The sequence below is a fragment of the Zootoca vivipara genome, chromosome 7, assembly GCF_965207765.1.
Source record: "Zootoca vivipara chromosome 7, rZooViv2.hap1.1, whole genome shotgun sequence".
Taxonomy (NCBI): Eukaryota; Metazoa; Chordata; class Lepidosauria; order Squamata; family Lacertidae; genus Zootoca; species Zootoca vivipara.
This window is the reverse complement of record NC_142590.1, coordinates 89,877,025-89,892,301: the sequence shown is the minus strand read 5'-3', so window position 1 is coordinate 89,892,301 and position 15,277 is coordinate 89,877,025. Positions and strand designations below refer to the sequence as shown.

At 49.7% G+C, this 15,277-nt stretch overlaps 1 protein-coding gene across 2 annotated transcripts in view; it reads right to left on the bottom strand.

Annotated features, from left to right (window-relative positions):
* Nucleotides 1-14,178, bottom strand: part of UCKL1 (uridine-cytidine kinase 1 like 1) — a 68,665-nt gene extending 54,487 nt beyond the window's left edge. For both annotated transcript variants that reach the window (XM_035122407.3, XM_035122406.3), the window contains exon 1: nucleotides 14,045-14,178. In XM_035122407.3, the coding sequence (XP_034978298.1) occupies nucleotides 14,045-14,124 (80 nt within the window). In that variant the 5' untranslated portion in view covers nucleotides 14,125-14,178. The remainder of the gene's footprint in view (nucleotides 1-14,044) is intronic.
* Between the last annotated feature and the right edge of the window lie 1,099 nt (nucleotides 14,179-15,277).

Here is a 15,277-nt window from a genome sequence, read left to right as displayed (position 1 = left end):
GCTGACGTTAGGTTGGCTCATAAGATGGCGGGGGAGACGGCAGCTTTGAACTACGACGAAGACTTCCGCAGGAATGCTTCAAAAAACCCAAAAACGCGTTGGGACCAACGGCACCAACATTACTGGAGTAACCATGTAGTGCCGTATGTTGAGAAAAAACAAACTGACCCCCCGAAGGTAGGCAGATTTGAGCCCAGGAAAGACCCGCGGCGCAGGGTCTGTTGGGAGTTCAATAAAGGACTTTGCCAGAGGCCCAATTGCAAATACACTCACGAATGTGAGAAGTGCCTGGGGCAGCATCCGGGGGTATCCTGCTTCAAGGGGAAGCAGTCCTTTCGGGGCGCCAAGGGCAATTCTCACCAGGGCCACAGATACCCCCCCGGTGCCTCCCACGGTGCAGCCTCCGGACAGAATAGAGTCTAACTGTTCTCTAGCCATGGCCTACTCCCCTGTAAAACTGACCCCCTTAAAAATGTTGCTAGCCCTATACCCTAATAGATCTGCTGCAGTGTACCTTGAAGAGGGTTTCTCTTCTGGTTTTCGCATCCCCGTCCAGATCCCGCCTTCCACAACCGACCCGCCAAATCAAAAATCAGTCAGGGAGCGACCTGACATAGCCATCAAGAAAATAAATAAAGAACTATCGGCGGACCGGGTCGCGGGCCCATTTTTAACTCCACCTATAGCCAACCTTCACATTTCCCCGCTAGGCATAGTTCCTAAAAAGGCCCCAGGAGAATTTAGGTTGATTCATAATCTTTCCCACCCTAGGGGCAGCTCAGTTAATGACGGTATTCCGCAAGAGCTTTGTACGGTAAAATACGCGTCCTTTGACCACGCCGTGAAGCTGGTTCGCCAGTTTGGCAAAGGGGCCATGATGGCGAAGTGCGATATCGAATCGGCCTTCCGCCTCCTTCCTGTACACCCCCTCGACTACAAATGGTTGGGTTTTAGGTTCGAGGGCGCTTATTTCATCGACAAAGCTATGCCCATGGGATGTTCCGTCGCTTGTTCGGCCTTTGAAACATTTAGCACATTTCTGGACTGGGCCCTTCGTGCTAGGACCGGTCTGTCAGGTGTCACTCATTACCTGGACGACTTCCTTTTCGTGGGTGGAGCGCTCAGTGCTGATTGCGCAGGTCTCATGGAGGCCTTCGCTTCCCTTACAAGCGAACTGGGGGTGCCGCTAGCAGCTGATAAAACTGAAGGACCTGTGTCTCGTTTGACGTATTTAGGTATTGAATTGGATACGGTGGCCCAAACCTCGCGTTTACCGGCTGAGAAACTTACAGCCCTCAAGGAGTTGATTAGACAGCTTATTCCCCGTAAAAAAGTCACGTTGAGACAAATCCAATCGCTACTAGGGCACCTTAATTTCGCTTGTAGAGTAATCTCGCCTGGGCGCCCTTTTTGCCGGAGGGTTGCCAGGCTCACTGTAGGACTAACCCGACCGTTCCATAGGGCTCGTTTGCCAAAAGGGGTGAAAGCGGACCTGCTGAACTGGCTGACCTTTCTAGAACACTACAATGGCGTATCGTTATGGCAGGATAACATTACATTATATTCAGACTTTCAGATTCATTCAGACGCAGCGGGCGCATTGGGTTTCGGGGTATATTTCAGAGGAAGATGGTGTGCTGAACCTTGGCCTCCTAGTTGGAAAAACACGGACATTACTCGGGATTTAACATTTCTAGAATTCTTTCCCATAGTGGTAGCAGTGCATCTTTGGTCGGACGACTTCAGGAACCGGAGGGTCTGCTTCAACACGGACAATCAAGCGGTAGTCAGTGTGCTTACCAGGCAATCGTCGCGGTCGGAGCGGGTGTCTGCCCTCCTACGTCATTTTGTGCTGCGCAGTCTTGAGTTAAATATGCACTTCTCAGCCAAATTCGTGCCGGGGCTAAGCAATAATATCGCAGATGCTTTGTCTCGTTTCCAGATGGACCGCTTCCGCTCATTAGCACCAGATGCGCAGCAGTGTCCAGAGAGGTTCCCGGAACACCTATGGAACCTTGGAAACGGGAAATCCTGAAGGGAGTATTTGCTTCCGTGGCCCCCGCCACCCTCAGCTCCTACAAACGAGCATGGGCAGACTTCCTTGCCTTCCGGCAGAAGGGCGCTGGTGGGCGCATCGAGAGTCCACCAACCCCTGAGGAGGTTATGCAATACGTGGTATACCTCAGAGGGCTGGGCCGCGCCGCCAAGACCCTTGGCATCCACACTGCAGCTATCACCTTTTTCTCGAAATCTCTTTATCTCACCGACCCGTGCGATAACTTCCATTTGCGTAGAGCAATGGAAGGCTGGCGTAGGCAGCAGCCTCCCGTTGCTGATTCCAGGCGGCCCATCACGTTTGAGATGCTTACCCAAATCCATAGGCAATTGAGAACTCTTTGTTGGTCCAAATTTGAAGCGCGGCTGTTTTCAGCAGCCTTTTCGTTAGCTTACTTCGGGGCCCTTAGGGTTGGGGAAGTGGTGTGTGAGGACCACCCTGATGGTATTACCCGGGGTATATTATTACGGGATCTATCACTGTCCGAAGCCCAAGCTATTGTGCACGTCCGCCACTCAAAAACGGACCAGAGGGGGAGAGGCGCTAGCATTCGCCTCCCGGCAACAGGTGCCGCAGGTCCTTGTCCAGTGAAGGACACTAGACGGTATCTTTATCTCCGACCGCCGGGTCCTGGCCCGTTGCTCATTCACCATGATGGTGCTCGGCTCACTCGCCAGCAATTTACCAGGGTACTCCGCAAAGCCATTGCATCTTGCGGGTACAACCCCACGGAATTTTCTGCCCATTCCTTTAGAATTGGCGCTGCCACTTCCGCTATGCATCTAGGCTTGTCATCGGAAAGGATCCAGGAGTTGGGGAGATGGAAGTCGAATGCTTACAAAAGGTACATTCGCACGTAGGTTGACGCTGGCGACTCTGGGGGCAGTGCTGATACGGCTTTCATCTTTACTTTTCAGGTTACCATTTTATCCGGGTTTGGATAGCAGGGCACAGTATAGTGCACTGGGCCCAGAGAAGAGCAATTGAAGTTGGTCTGGGATGTGGGCTCGGCCTCCCAGATAATGTGGAGGTTTCCTGGATATCCAGAAGGGGTATGCGGTGGAACGAGTTGCTGCCGATCATCCAGGCCCGGGCTGCTTCACTTGGCCCCCCAGATTTCCTGATTGTGCAACTCGGCGAAAACGACCTGGCTTACCGCAACGCGGTCGAGTTGAGGAAACATATATTCAAAGATCTTGACTTGATGAGGGAGAGTTTCCCGCGGATGACTTTACTGTGGTCCTCTTTACTGGAAAGACGCTGTTGGCGTGATGGCCGTTGCCCTAAAGCCTTGAACAAATCCAGGAGGCTTTTGAACTCAGTCGTGGCCCGCAGAGTGTTATCATTGAATGGCCGGGTTATACAGCATCCCACCCTGAAACGAAGTGAAGCAGCCCTCTATCGCGATGATGGCGTTCACCTTTCTGCGATTGGGAATGACGCCTGGCTACTGAACGTTATTGCTGCCATAAGAGATGTCCTGGATAACGTAGATCTTAATTAGGCGAATAAGAGAGTAGGGTCACACTCCCCCGGTAATAATTTAATTAATATCTTACGACGAATTAACAGAGTGCAAAACCTCTAATTAGGGTTGTGCTGAAATTAATACCTAGGTTGGTAGAACATGTGAGCGGATTGGCGGCGAGCCTGGGGGGGGCTCGAGTGGCGGTTAGGCGTTGGAAATTTGCATAACAATAGGATGGAGGAGGGGCAGATTGCGTCATCACCTGCCCAAATTTGGAGAAGTAATTCCGTTAAAGGATTCCGGGGGCGAGGCTTGGTCCAGAGCCGGGAGTAGCCAGGGCCGTAAGGCACGCCCCGTTCGGTGGCCACAGAAGGAGTTCCGGTTGATCGGCATCGCCGGGTTCCTTACTGGTGGTTAACTTCTCACGGACTTCAACACACGGGTTGGAGTCGGTTTTAGTCTGATAGGTTCCAACGCCTAAGCCAATTCCGCTCAACATGCATATTTAATAAAGTTGTGGCCTGAACCACCCAATTTAACCTTTAAATTCTGTGTCACGTGTCATTATTATTACACTGATCGGAGGGCATTGCTACACAAAACCACTTCCGTGCCTTTGCCGGAGGTGGAGTTGTGGGCAGCCCGACGAGCCCATTGCGTGGGGGCTGCAGTGTCAGCCCCTGCGCAATGGAAGATCCCGCCTGCGTCACCCGCGCCCCTGTCCAATAGGGATGGGGGGGCGGGGCCGCAGCGTTTAAACCCCACCGCGCTGCCGGAGCTCGTTCTCTTTATCCCCAGTTCGCCGGAGCGAACAGAAGCACCCGCCCACCCGCCCCTTAATAAGAGAATAGGGGGCGCTGCTGCGGACCTGGTCGGTTGCCTGGTTAGTCAGTGGACCGGGTAGGACTTTTCCCATACTGGGCTAGCCATGATGGGTTTTTCGCCTACCTCGTAGCATGTCGTCACAACTTAGGTTAGGCGGTTAGGCGTTGGAAATTTGCATAACAATAGGATGGAGGAGGGGCAGATTGCGTCATCACCTGCCCAAATTTGGAGAAGTAATTCCGTTAAAGGATTCCGGGGGCGAGGCTTGGTCCAGAGCCGGGAGTAGCCAGGGCCGTAAGGCACGCCCCGTTCGGTGGCCACAGAAGGAGTTCCGGTTGATCGGCATCGCCGGGTTCCTTACTGGTGGTTAACTTCTCACGGACTTCAACACACGGGTTGGAGTCGGTTTTAGTCTGATAGGTTCCAACGCCTAAGCCAATTCCGCTCAACATGCATATTTAATAAAGTTGTGGCCTGAACCACCCAATTTAACCTTTAAATTCTGTGTCACGTGTCATTATTATTACACTGATCGGAGGGCATTGCTACACAAGGGCAAAATTCCCAGCATTCATTTGAACGCCCCCCCCCCTAATGGTAGCATCCAGTGCTCTTCTTCTGTTAAAACATTTCTTCTTCTTTGGTGATCCCTCATAGCTGAGTAAGAACACAGCCATGAACACAGTCTTAACAGTGAGTCCGTAAGTGACTGTGGAGGCCAATTCTGGACCCACACGTCCTTCCACAGTGGGAACATTAGTTTCCGAGAGGGAGTTAATCATGGTGAGGGTTTGCCAAGCACGCTTTCTTCTTAGCACATTTCTCCCTTGCGTCCTGCGTTCGGGTGTCTTCAAAGCCCATGACACCTTTGGTAAAGGCTGTTCTCCAATTGGAGCGCTTGCAGGCCAGTGTTTCCCAGTTGTTGGTGTTTATACTCCTTTTTTTTAAAGATTTGCCTTGAGAGTGTCTTTGAACCTCTTTTGTTGACCACTAGCATTATGCTTTCCATTTTTAAGTTTGGAACAGAGTAGTTGCTTTGGGAGACGATCATCAGTCATCCGCACAACATGACCAGTCCAATGAAGTTGATGTTGAAGAATCATTGCTTCGACACTGGTGATCTTTGCTTCTTCCGGTACACTGGCATTAGTTCGCCTGCCTTCCCAAGTGATATGTAAAAAAATTTGGAGACACTGTTGATGGAATCTTTCGAGGAGTTGGGGATGGTGTTTATAAGTGGTTCATGTTTCACAAGCATATAGTAAGGTTGGTAGTACAATACAGTCGTACCTCGGGTTACGACCACCTCGTACCCCACCTCGAGCACCTTGGAGGAAAAGGTGGTGTATAAATGGAATAAATTAAATAATAATAAAAATTCAAGTGAGCATACTGTCTCTGGGGGAGGGAGCTTTCTAAATCCGCAGTTACTGTGTGGATCACTGTCACAGGAAAAATGGTTGTGTTAGCAACCCCCCCTCCCCCCACGGGAGTCTCAACTGACTACAGTGGTACCTCGGTTTCCAAACGGCTTAGTTCAAGAAAAACGTGGAACCTGAACGCTGCAAAAAAGAAGAAGTAGGTAGGTAGGTGTCTTATGAGGAACGGCTTAGGGAGCTGGGTATGTTTAGCCTGGAGAAGAGAAGGTTAAGGGGTGATATGATAGCCATGTTCAAATATATAAAAGGATGCCATATAGAGGAGGGAGAAAGGTTGTTTTCTGCTGCTCCAGAGAAGCGGACACAGAGCAATGGATTCAAACTACAAGAAAGAAGATTCCACCTAAACATTAGGAAGAACTTCCTGACAGTAAGAGCTGTTCGGCAGTGGAATTTGCTACCAAGGAGTGTGGTGGAGTCTCCTTCTTTGGAGGTCTTTAAGCAGAGGCTTGACAGGCATATGTCAAGAATGCTTTGATGGTGTTTCCTGCTTGGCAGGGGGTTGGACTGGATGGCCCTTGTGGTCTCTTCCAACTCTATGATTCAATGATTCAATGATTCTATGTTTCGGTTTCCGAACTTTTTTCGGAAGCCGAGCACACTCCATTTTGAGTCCCCGTGTTTCCTGTTGCGCTGCTAATTTGCACCCCACCCCACCCCATTGTAATTCAAGCCTTCCGTTTCCGATTGCAGTGTTCTGAGGTGATATTTGGTGCTTTTGCTTTTGCTATTTATTTTGCGTTTTTTGTTTTGAGGCTTTTTCAGTTGATTTGTTTTTGTGACTGTGTGGATCCCAGTTCAGCTACTGACCGACTGACTGACTGACTGACTGACTGTACATTGTTTATTGCTTTTGTTTTATGGATCAAGGGTCTCATAAGATAGTAAAATTCATGTTAAATTGCTGTTTTAGGGGGTTGTTTTTAAAAGTCTGGAACGGATTAATCCTTTCTGCATGTACTTTCTATGGGAAAACGCGCCTCGGTTTTGGAACGCTTTGGTTTTGGAACGGACTTCCAGAGCTGATTAAGTTTGAGGAGCAAGGTACCACTGTATATTTCCCCCAGTGAGAGTTGATGAATCGTGGCCCTCTCTGCCGTCGAGCCGCGGGATTTTCATCTCCCCCTAGTGGCGTAAGAGCACCCAGGCACCTTCTTCAAAAAAACAAAACGAGGCACGCAAGCCAGTCAACACATGGTGAAGCCACTGTGATCATTACTTGCCACACGCAAAAATGCAGACTCACAGCGGCATGGCACCAACTGCGAAAGATAAGCAAGGAGGGCTGGCCTAGGCTAACAGTTTATACTGAAAGCAGCGCCGTCCAAATAAGAGTGGATGGAAAAGACGCTGTCTTGTTGAAAGGCACATTAATCTCAGCAAATGCTCTGGTCCTCATGGAGGGAGTCAAGTTGTGGCTCGAAGCTTGAGTCACAGAACTGGAAAGGGTCTGCGAGGGTCATCTAGCCCAACCCCCCTGGCCCAGGCGATGCAGGAATCTTTCACCCAATGTGGGGCTTGAACCCGCCCCCCCTGAGATGAAGTCTCGTGCTTTTAGACTGAGCTCTCTGGGCTGCAACCCACTTCAGAGCGCACATAGAGGCTCGCACAATTAAATTCTCCTTGCCAGAAAAGAAATAAGAATACAATTCCCTGCCAAATGAAACGTAGCATGTCCAGGAGAAGGGCTGGCATGCTAGCTTTCTATGAGGTGGGGAAATGGTGTATATGGTCAGTAATGCAAACGCTACTGGCAATATGAAGTGGTACTGCCTGGACACTGGTTTACTATTTCAGTGAGAGCTAGGTCTCTGTTTCAGGGATTGTCAACTTATATTTTCTTGGGCATCGCTGCCTTCTCCAGACAGTGCTCTGGAGGCCGGGAGAAAGCCGTTTCACCCCACAAACTGACCGCTCCATAGGTTCTGCAATCCACATGAAGCTGGTGCCATCCGGTGGTAGCTTTACCTGCGAGCTCTCCATGCATGTGGTTATAGATGGGCCATCACATTCAAACATGGAGAGAACAATATATTGCACGGCGTCTGCCTCTCGTTTACGACTTGGGAATATCCCTCCCCCTTTTCGAGCAAACACAGTCGAAAATCTTTGAAGGGCCAAATAAAACGGATCTGTTTACAGGATCTGTCCAGAGAGAGGCCTGCCAGCGTCTCTGCTCCCGTTGCCAAAAGCAAGTATTAAAAATAAGCCAGCAGCAGTGAAATGCAATTGCGTGCTTTAGTAGGAGAACAACATCCAGGAACACTTGTTTCCAAAGTGATTCTTGCAATCCCAGAGACTCTGCTTCAGGAGATACTGTACAGCAAAAAGTGAGGCATGCTTTCTCAGAAGGCCTATGGGTCTTGCTTCTAGGGTAGGGTACACAGCTGAATCCAAGCCTAAGACTGCAGTCCCGGGGTAAGGTAGCCATGTCCATTACCTACAATGGGTCTACACTCTAGTCCATGGATAGGCAAACTGAGGCCTGGGGGCCCGGATCCGGCTCAATCGCTTTCTAAATCCGGCCCGTGGACAGTCTGGGAATCAGTGTGTTTTTACATGAGTAGAACATGTCCTTTTATTTAAAAAGAATCTCTGGGTTATTTGTGGGGCAATGAAATTTGTTCTTCTTTTTTCAAAATATAGTCCACCCTGCCCCCCAAGGTCTGAGGGACAGTGGACTGGCCCCCTGCTGAAAAAGTTTGCTGACCCCTGCTCTAGTCAATAAGACCAGGCATCCCCAACCTGCGGCCCTCCAGATGTTTTGGCCTACAACTCCCATGATCCCTAGCTAACAGGACCAGTGGTCAGGGATGATGGGAATTGTAGTCCAAAACATCTGGAGGGCTGAAGTTTGGGGGTGCCTGAATAAGACCAAATTGCAGCCTTCCTAGTTCCAAATGCCTACAATCTGAATTTCAATAGTGAAGGCATGTCCAACCACTAGACTGCGATCTACCGGGAGATCCCCAGCTGATCCTGGTAGATTGCGGGACCCTTATCGATCGTGGAATTAAATAAAGTTTACCGAAAGTTAACAAGTAAAAGCTGAAGAACTCTGCAAAAAAAAGCTCAACAACTCTGGCCAATCCACCCACCCCACACATGCTCCTCCCCCCCTCCAATGACAATGGGTGGATCACTGCCAGTTTTTTAAATACTGGGAGTAGATCACAGTCTCTTGGGAGTTGAACATGCCTGCCTAGTGAATGGAAGAGGAGAGAGGCAAGGAAGCTTTCCTTGGAGCAGAACTGCAAGAACTGAAACTTCTTAAAGGAACTTTCCAGGGCAATCCGCCGGGAGGAAGATCTCCTGCACAACACCTGCTAAACCAGAGGGGGTTCATGGGCAGCTGGGCTCCAGCAGAACCCCCGTTTGTTCTAGCATGACTTGCTTCAGAGAGACGTTTCACCTGGACTGGGAACTTGGAGGCTAAGTTCCACCCAATCTATCAATGGGCTATTTTTAACAGAACTGCATGGAATCCAGAAATTATCCCTCAAGGAAATGCTTCTGTTTTCAAGCATGTTGCTCTCCCCCCCCCCCCGGCATTCAAATTGCAGGCTATTGTTGCTTAGAAAAATGTGTTTTTTCTCCCCAGATAGTGAACCCGCCAGGATTTGGAGTGACGCCTGAAAATGCATTTACACGAAAACCACCAGAGATAAGCTTTTGGTTCTTTTTCCTTTTAAAAGCCGTTCTCGAGAAACTGGATTCCTTTCCCGTACAACACATCCTTCCCTTCTTCTGCAGTAGTGCAGTATATACATTGCCTACCTCGCAGGCTTGTTGTTAGGCTAAGTCAGTGCTCCAAGCTCTGGAGAGGAAGGGTTGGAGAGAATAATACAGTAGGTCCGTACTGAGTCCTAACTCGGCAGGAAGTTAGTCAATGGTTTAGCATTAGCTTCTGGAAAGCATTGGCGTTTTAGCCAGTTGCTGCTCTTCTCCCCTGCCCTCCACACACACCTATGCAGCTGTTCAAAATTTTGCACAAGCCCACTTATGGAGGCTGGGAGAACCTCCATCGAGATCCCAGGGGCCTGAGGCCAATTTCTCAAACAAATATCTGAAAGGGAGAATTCCTCCCTACAGTCCCTCTGGGGTGGTAAGATTGGCAGAGGGGGCCACCTTACTAGTTCCTCTGCCCTCAGAGGCTGGTGGCTCGTGGCTTGGGAGAGGGCCTTCTCTGTGGCGGCCCCTAAGCCGTGCAAGAAAGTTGTGTGTGTATTCTTAAAAAAGTTATGTTCATTGCTATTTCTGGGGGGAATGGCATGTCGTTTTTCTGCGGCTAGGGGTGATGTTGAGCCTTCTCATTTCATCTGTTTGGGGGTCATTTATTAAATATAGCACAGCACATGGGTGGCAAATCCCTTAGAAATATGATTATGTTTCCGAGCACAATTCAAAGTGTTGGTGCTGACCTTTAAAACCCTAAATGTCCTCGGTCCAGTATACCTGAAGGAGTGTCTCCACCCACATTGTTTAGCCTGGACACTAAGATCCAGTGCCGAGGGCCTTCTGGCGTTTCCCTCCCTGCGAGAAGTGAAGTTACAGGGAACCAGGCAGAGGGCCTTCTCGGTAGTGGCACCCGCCCTGTGGAACGTCCTCCCAGCAGATGTCAAAGAGAAAAACAACTACAGTACCAGACTTGTAGGAGACACCTGAAGGCAGCCCTGTTTAGGGAAGTTTTTAATGTTTGATGTCTTGCTGTGTTTTTTATATTTTGTTGGAAGCCGCCCAGAGTGGCTAGGGAAACCCAGCCACATGGGCGGGGTATAAATAAATAAATAAATATTATATTTGGTGGCATCTGTAAATAGAAAAGGGGGGGGGAATTGCCTATCTCTTTCATTGCACCACGCAAATTGTGTTTTATTCCCCATTTGTAGATTCATAATTGCATCGTTTCCATTCCCTCCTGATATTTCTTTTTCTTTTGACTTCATTATGAAAAGCTCCTCTCGTTGAAAATAGCTGTTTTGCTTTTCTCTTTGTGTTTTGTGGTCTGTTTTTTGTCATTCAGATATTTTGTATGTATGTATGTACTGTATGTATGTATTATATACAGAGACGGACAAACTCCCAGGGCACTGACATCATCAAACTGGAGGCTTCCTCTTTCTAAACTTTGGGTATGGTGGGGGCGGGGGGACACTTGCCTTTGGCTCGTTGGCCAAAATGTGCAACTCCAGAGCCCTGTGTGTGATATTCAGGACAGCATCACAGGTGTTTTCGGAAAGAGGCAGGCGTGCAAGTCAGCAACAGGTTAAAACTGCCCATGCTTCCCAGAGGGCCTAATCCCCACAGTGGGTTAAATTCCAGACCTGCACCAGCAGAACAAAGAGAAAGCCCAGCCTAGCTGACAGTGTTAGGAATTCAGATATATAAGCTAATCGCCAAATGGCACCTTAATGGAATGTCTAGGCACCTTTTCGTGGTGAAGTTTACAATTATTATTATTAATTTCATTTTTATACCACTTCATATTTTAAAGGGAAAAAGTCTCAAAGCAGTTTACAATACATGAAAACGTGAAATAAAATGATCCAGTAGAAAACAAATTCAAGCTTCAAGAAAAGTATTTCAGACCCTTCTCTAAGTGACATTTGGCTTTCCCCCCATATTGATTAACTTGCTTGATTTATAGAGCTGACCCACAGCAGAATAACTCCAGGAAGGCAGTGTGGTGTAGTGGTTAGACTGTCAGACTAGGACCCGGGAGATCAGGGTTCAAATCCCCACTCAGTCATGAAGTTTCACTGGGTGACCTTGGAGTCAGTCGCCACCTCTTAGCCTACCTCACAGGGTCGTTGTGGGGATTAACTGAGGATGGGAGGTGAACCATGTTTTACATTGAACGCAACAAATAAGCTCTTCTGGTGACCTGCTTAAGAAAGCTGGAGGGACCAGCCAGGTGGAGATGTCCGTCGCCAGCCTGGCACCCAGAGATCTCCACATGGTCACAATCGGACGCATGCCAGTCGCAAAATGAGCCTGGCAAATTTCTAACACTGCTAGTTGAGCATTGCATTCACTAGACCTTCCTCCAAATGAACAACACCCATTGCCATTTGGAATTACTCTTTGCAGATTGGGAAGCGGCTTGTGACCTTAGCAGATAAAGGCTGCAAGTGAGCTTTTTTGGTGTAAAGCAGGGCCGTAGCCAGGGGGTGGCGAGTTGGGCCCCCGCCAGGTGTACAGGCGGGGGGGGGGGCACAGAATTGGCTAAAACATATCCATAAATATTGATTATTGCCTCATAAGAAATGGTTTTAAATAGAGGGTGAATTGAATGGGTGGGGGGAGGGGTTGGAGGAGAGGCAGAAAGAAGAATTAATTTGTCCGTGGCTAGGGGGCGCAATCTGGATGGTTCTGCCAGGGGCGCAAGATCACCCAGCTATGGCTCTGGTGTGAAGAGAGCCTGTGGCAATAGAAAGAGCAATGTTTGACCTCGTCGGTGGTCAGTATTATTTGCTTGTTTAAATGCCTATTCTATCCCAAAGGTCGGCACCGGATGAGAGAACAAAGATACCTATACGTACAACCACTCAAAACCTGCAAACACAATTCAAAGGGTGTTAAGTCTGCTGTAGCGAAAACAATCTTGGGGCACCGTAAAGACGAACAGATTTTAATATGGAATAAGTGTGCTACATCTGATGAATTGGGCAAAAAGCAAAAAGTTTAATCCTTAATCAAATTTACTTATATTTAAGATGTCAAAAATTACTGGTAATTTTTAGACACAAAAGTGCCTGGTTGTTTCGAAATGTTATGTGATATTCGCCTAGGGCTTGCTGATCAGAAGGTCAGCGGTTCGAATCCCCGCGACAGGGTGAGCTCCCGTTGCTCGGTCCCAGCTCCTGCCAACTTAGCAGTTTGAAAGCGCATCAAAGTGCAAGTAGATAATTAGGTACTGCTCCGGTGAGAAGGTAAACGGCGTTTCCGTGCGCTGCTCTGGTTCGCCAGAAGCGGCTTAGTCATGCTGGCCACATGACCTGGAAGCTGTACGCTGGCTCCCTCGGCTCAGCCAATAATGCAAGATGAGCGTCGCAACCCCAGAGTCATCTGCAACTGGACCTAACAGTCAGGGGTCCCTTTACCTTTACCTAAACATGGATTGATTGCTAGATTTCCGGGGTCAGGCTAGATGACCCTGGGGACCAGTTTCAAATCCTACCTTGTATTCCCCTGCTGAGGCACCCAGAGGAGCCTGCACACCTCACCCGACGGCCCAGGGAGCATGTGAGCCAGAGAGGAGAGATTAGCTTTTTGGTGCCTCCCTGGGCCTCCGTCCTTGGCAAGGACCAGGGGGGCAACTTGAATAAAATATTGAGGGGGTGGGTAAGACCCACCCTACGTAATCAATCACATGCCAGCCCCCCCCCCCCGATGAAAAAATGCTCCCAAAGCTGATGGGCATTGCCATTCAAATGCTGTGAATGTGCCGCACCATGTGATTGATTACGTAGGGTGGGGCTTACCCACCCCCTCAATATTTTAGGAGTTGGTTCCTATGGTAGAGACCAATATTTAGGAGTTGGTTCCTATGGTAGAGACCAAACTCGCCAACTCCACTGTATGCCCCAATGGGCTCCTAGTCTTCCCACATAGTTCAGTCACTTGAACATGAAACTCTAAAGCTCAAGGTTGTGGGTTCGAGCCCCAAGTTGCTCCAAACGATTCCTGCCTGGGGGGGTGGACTAGATGACCCTCATGGTAGCTTCCAACTCCCATGACCACTGAATCCTTCCACATGCCGACTACTGAAACCCAAAGAGAGACAGTGCTCAGGACGGTGCACAAAGAAGGTGACAGGGGGCAAAGGAAATATTTGAGGGGGCCATTCAAATGGTGTAAAGGAAATATTTGAGGGGGCCATTCAAATGGCTTGCCTCCCCCCTTCCCGATATTTTATTCAAGTTCGCACCCCTGCCAGGGCGTCCTCTAATTCGGCATTTTCTGCGCTCTCCTGATGGGATCGACTCCCCGCAAATCCCGGGAGATGCTGGGGACTGAACCCGGGACCTTCCGCGCAGAAGGCGGGCGCTCTGCCAGCGAGCTCAGCCCGGCCGGGGCTCCGTTTTCCGCGCATCCAGCCGCCCCGGGCGCGCTGCCTTCTCTCCCTTCGCAACCAGGCGCAACGGAGCGCGCCTCTCCCCGGGGAACACCCGTGCGGGAAGAACCACCGGGGCTCCCTCCCTCCCTCCCCCCACCCAAAGGTGCGTGTCTGCAGAGGGGGGTCTCTCCTCTTACCTGTCGCCCCCGAGATCCCCGTCTCCCGCTTCGCTCTCCGCCGTCCCGCGCCCCGCATCCGCGGCGGTTGCTGCAGCCATTGCGCCTCGCGATCAGCTGTTCGGAGCGCGAAGCGGGGAGAGGCAGAGGGGGAGAGAGAGAGAAGGCGAAGCGGAGGCGCGCCGCGCGGCACCATGGGAATTGTAGTTCGCCAGGCCGGCCTCGCTCCCTCGATGCGATGGCAAGAGGGAGCTCAAGAGGACTACAAGCACCCGGAAGCTTTGCTGTCCGGTGCATGGCGGGAACTGTAGTCTCGTGCGCCTTGGCCGGGTCTTTAACGCAGAGCTTTACGCAAAGGAGGAGAATAGAAACTGAAAGATTTCGGCCTTTGCCGAGGAATTAGTTGGGTAAACGAGAATAATAGAAACCTAGATCTGGAAGGCAGCACGAGGGTCATCTATAGTCCGAGTGCATTTTTTGCCCAACGTGGGATTCGAACCCACGACCCTAACACGAAGCGTCTACTGAGCTAAGTGGGTGCTTCTTGGTTCCAAAGGGCAGGTCGGCCCATCATCGCCTGACATTACTTCTGCTTAAATTAATGCCAATGTCAAGCAGTTTATCGTTCTGCATTTTAAGAAAGGGTTGAGCTTAAAAAGATATTTAGAGTTTTAGCCACCTATGTACATTCTCTCAGAAATAAGATCCACTTAAGTCAGTGGGGCTTACGCCTAGGAAAGTGTGACCTCGCACATGGGCATAGTCAAGGGGGGCATAGGGCATAGGCGTATACGGGGGGCGCTCCTTCCCCTCCCCCCCAGATAAGTAAGTAAAACAATAGAAATACTTAACTAACTGACCAATCACGTCGGTTCTGCCATCCCAAATCCTGGCTATGCCCATGGCGGGGGGGGGGGGTGGCGAGAGTGCCCCCCACCACAAAAACAAAAACAAATTAATACAAATCTGAGGCTCTACCCATGGGCATAGCCCGGGGGGGGGGCAGGGAGGCAGCTCCCACCCAGATACACAAATATTATTGAAAAGTATAGAAAGTACTGAGTTATCTGAGGTTCTGCCCCTCCAGCAGAAACCTGCCCCTTCAGTGTCCTATTTATGGGGTATTTTATTTTACCCGTTATTTCCCAAGAAAGCTCAACAACTTTGATTGCTATTAAATCAAATCAACTTTGATTTGCTATTTTAAAAAAGGTCCCCCCCCAAATACTGGCTACTACTGTACTAACAAAAGCC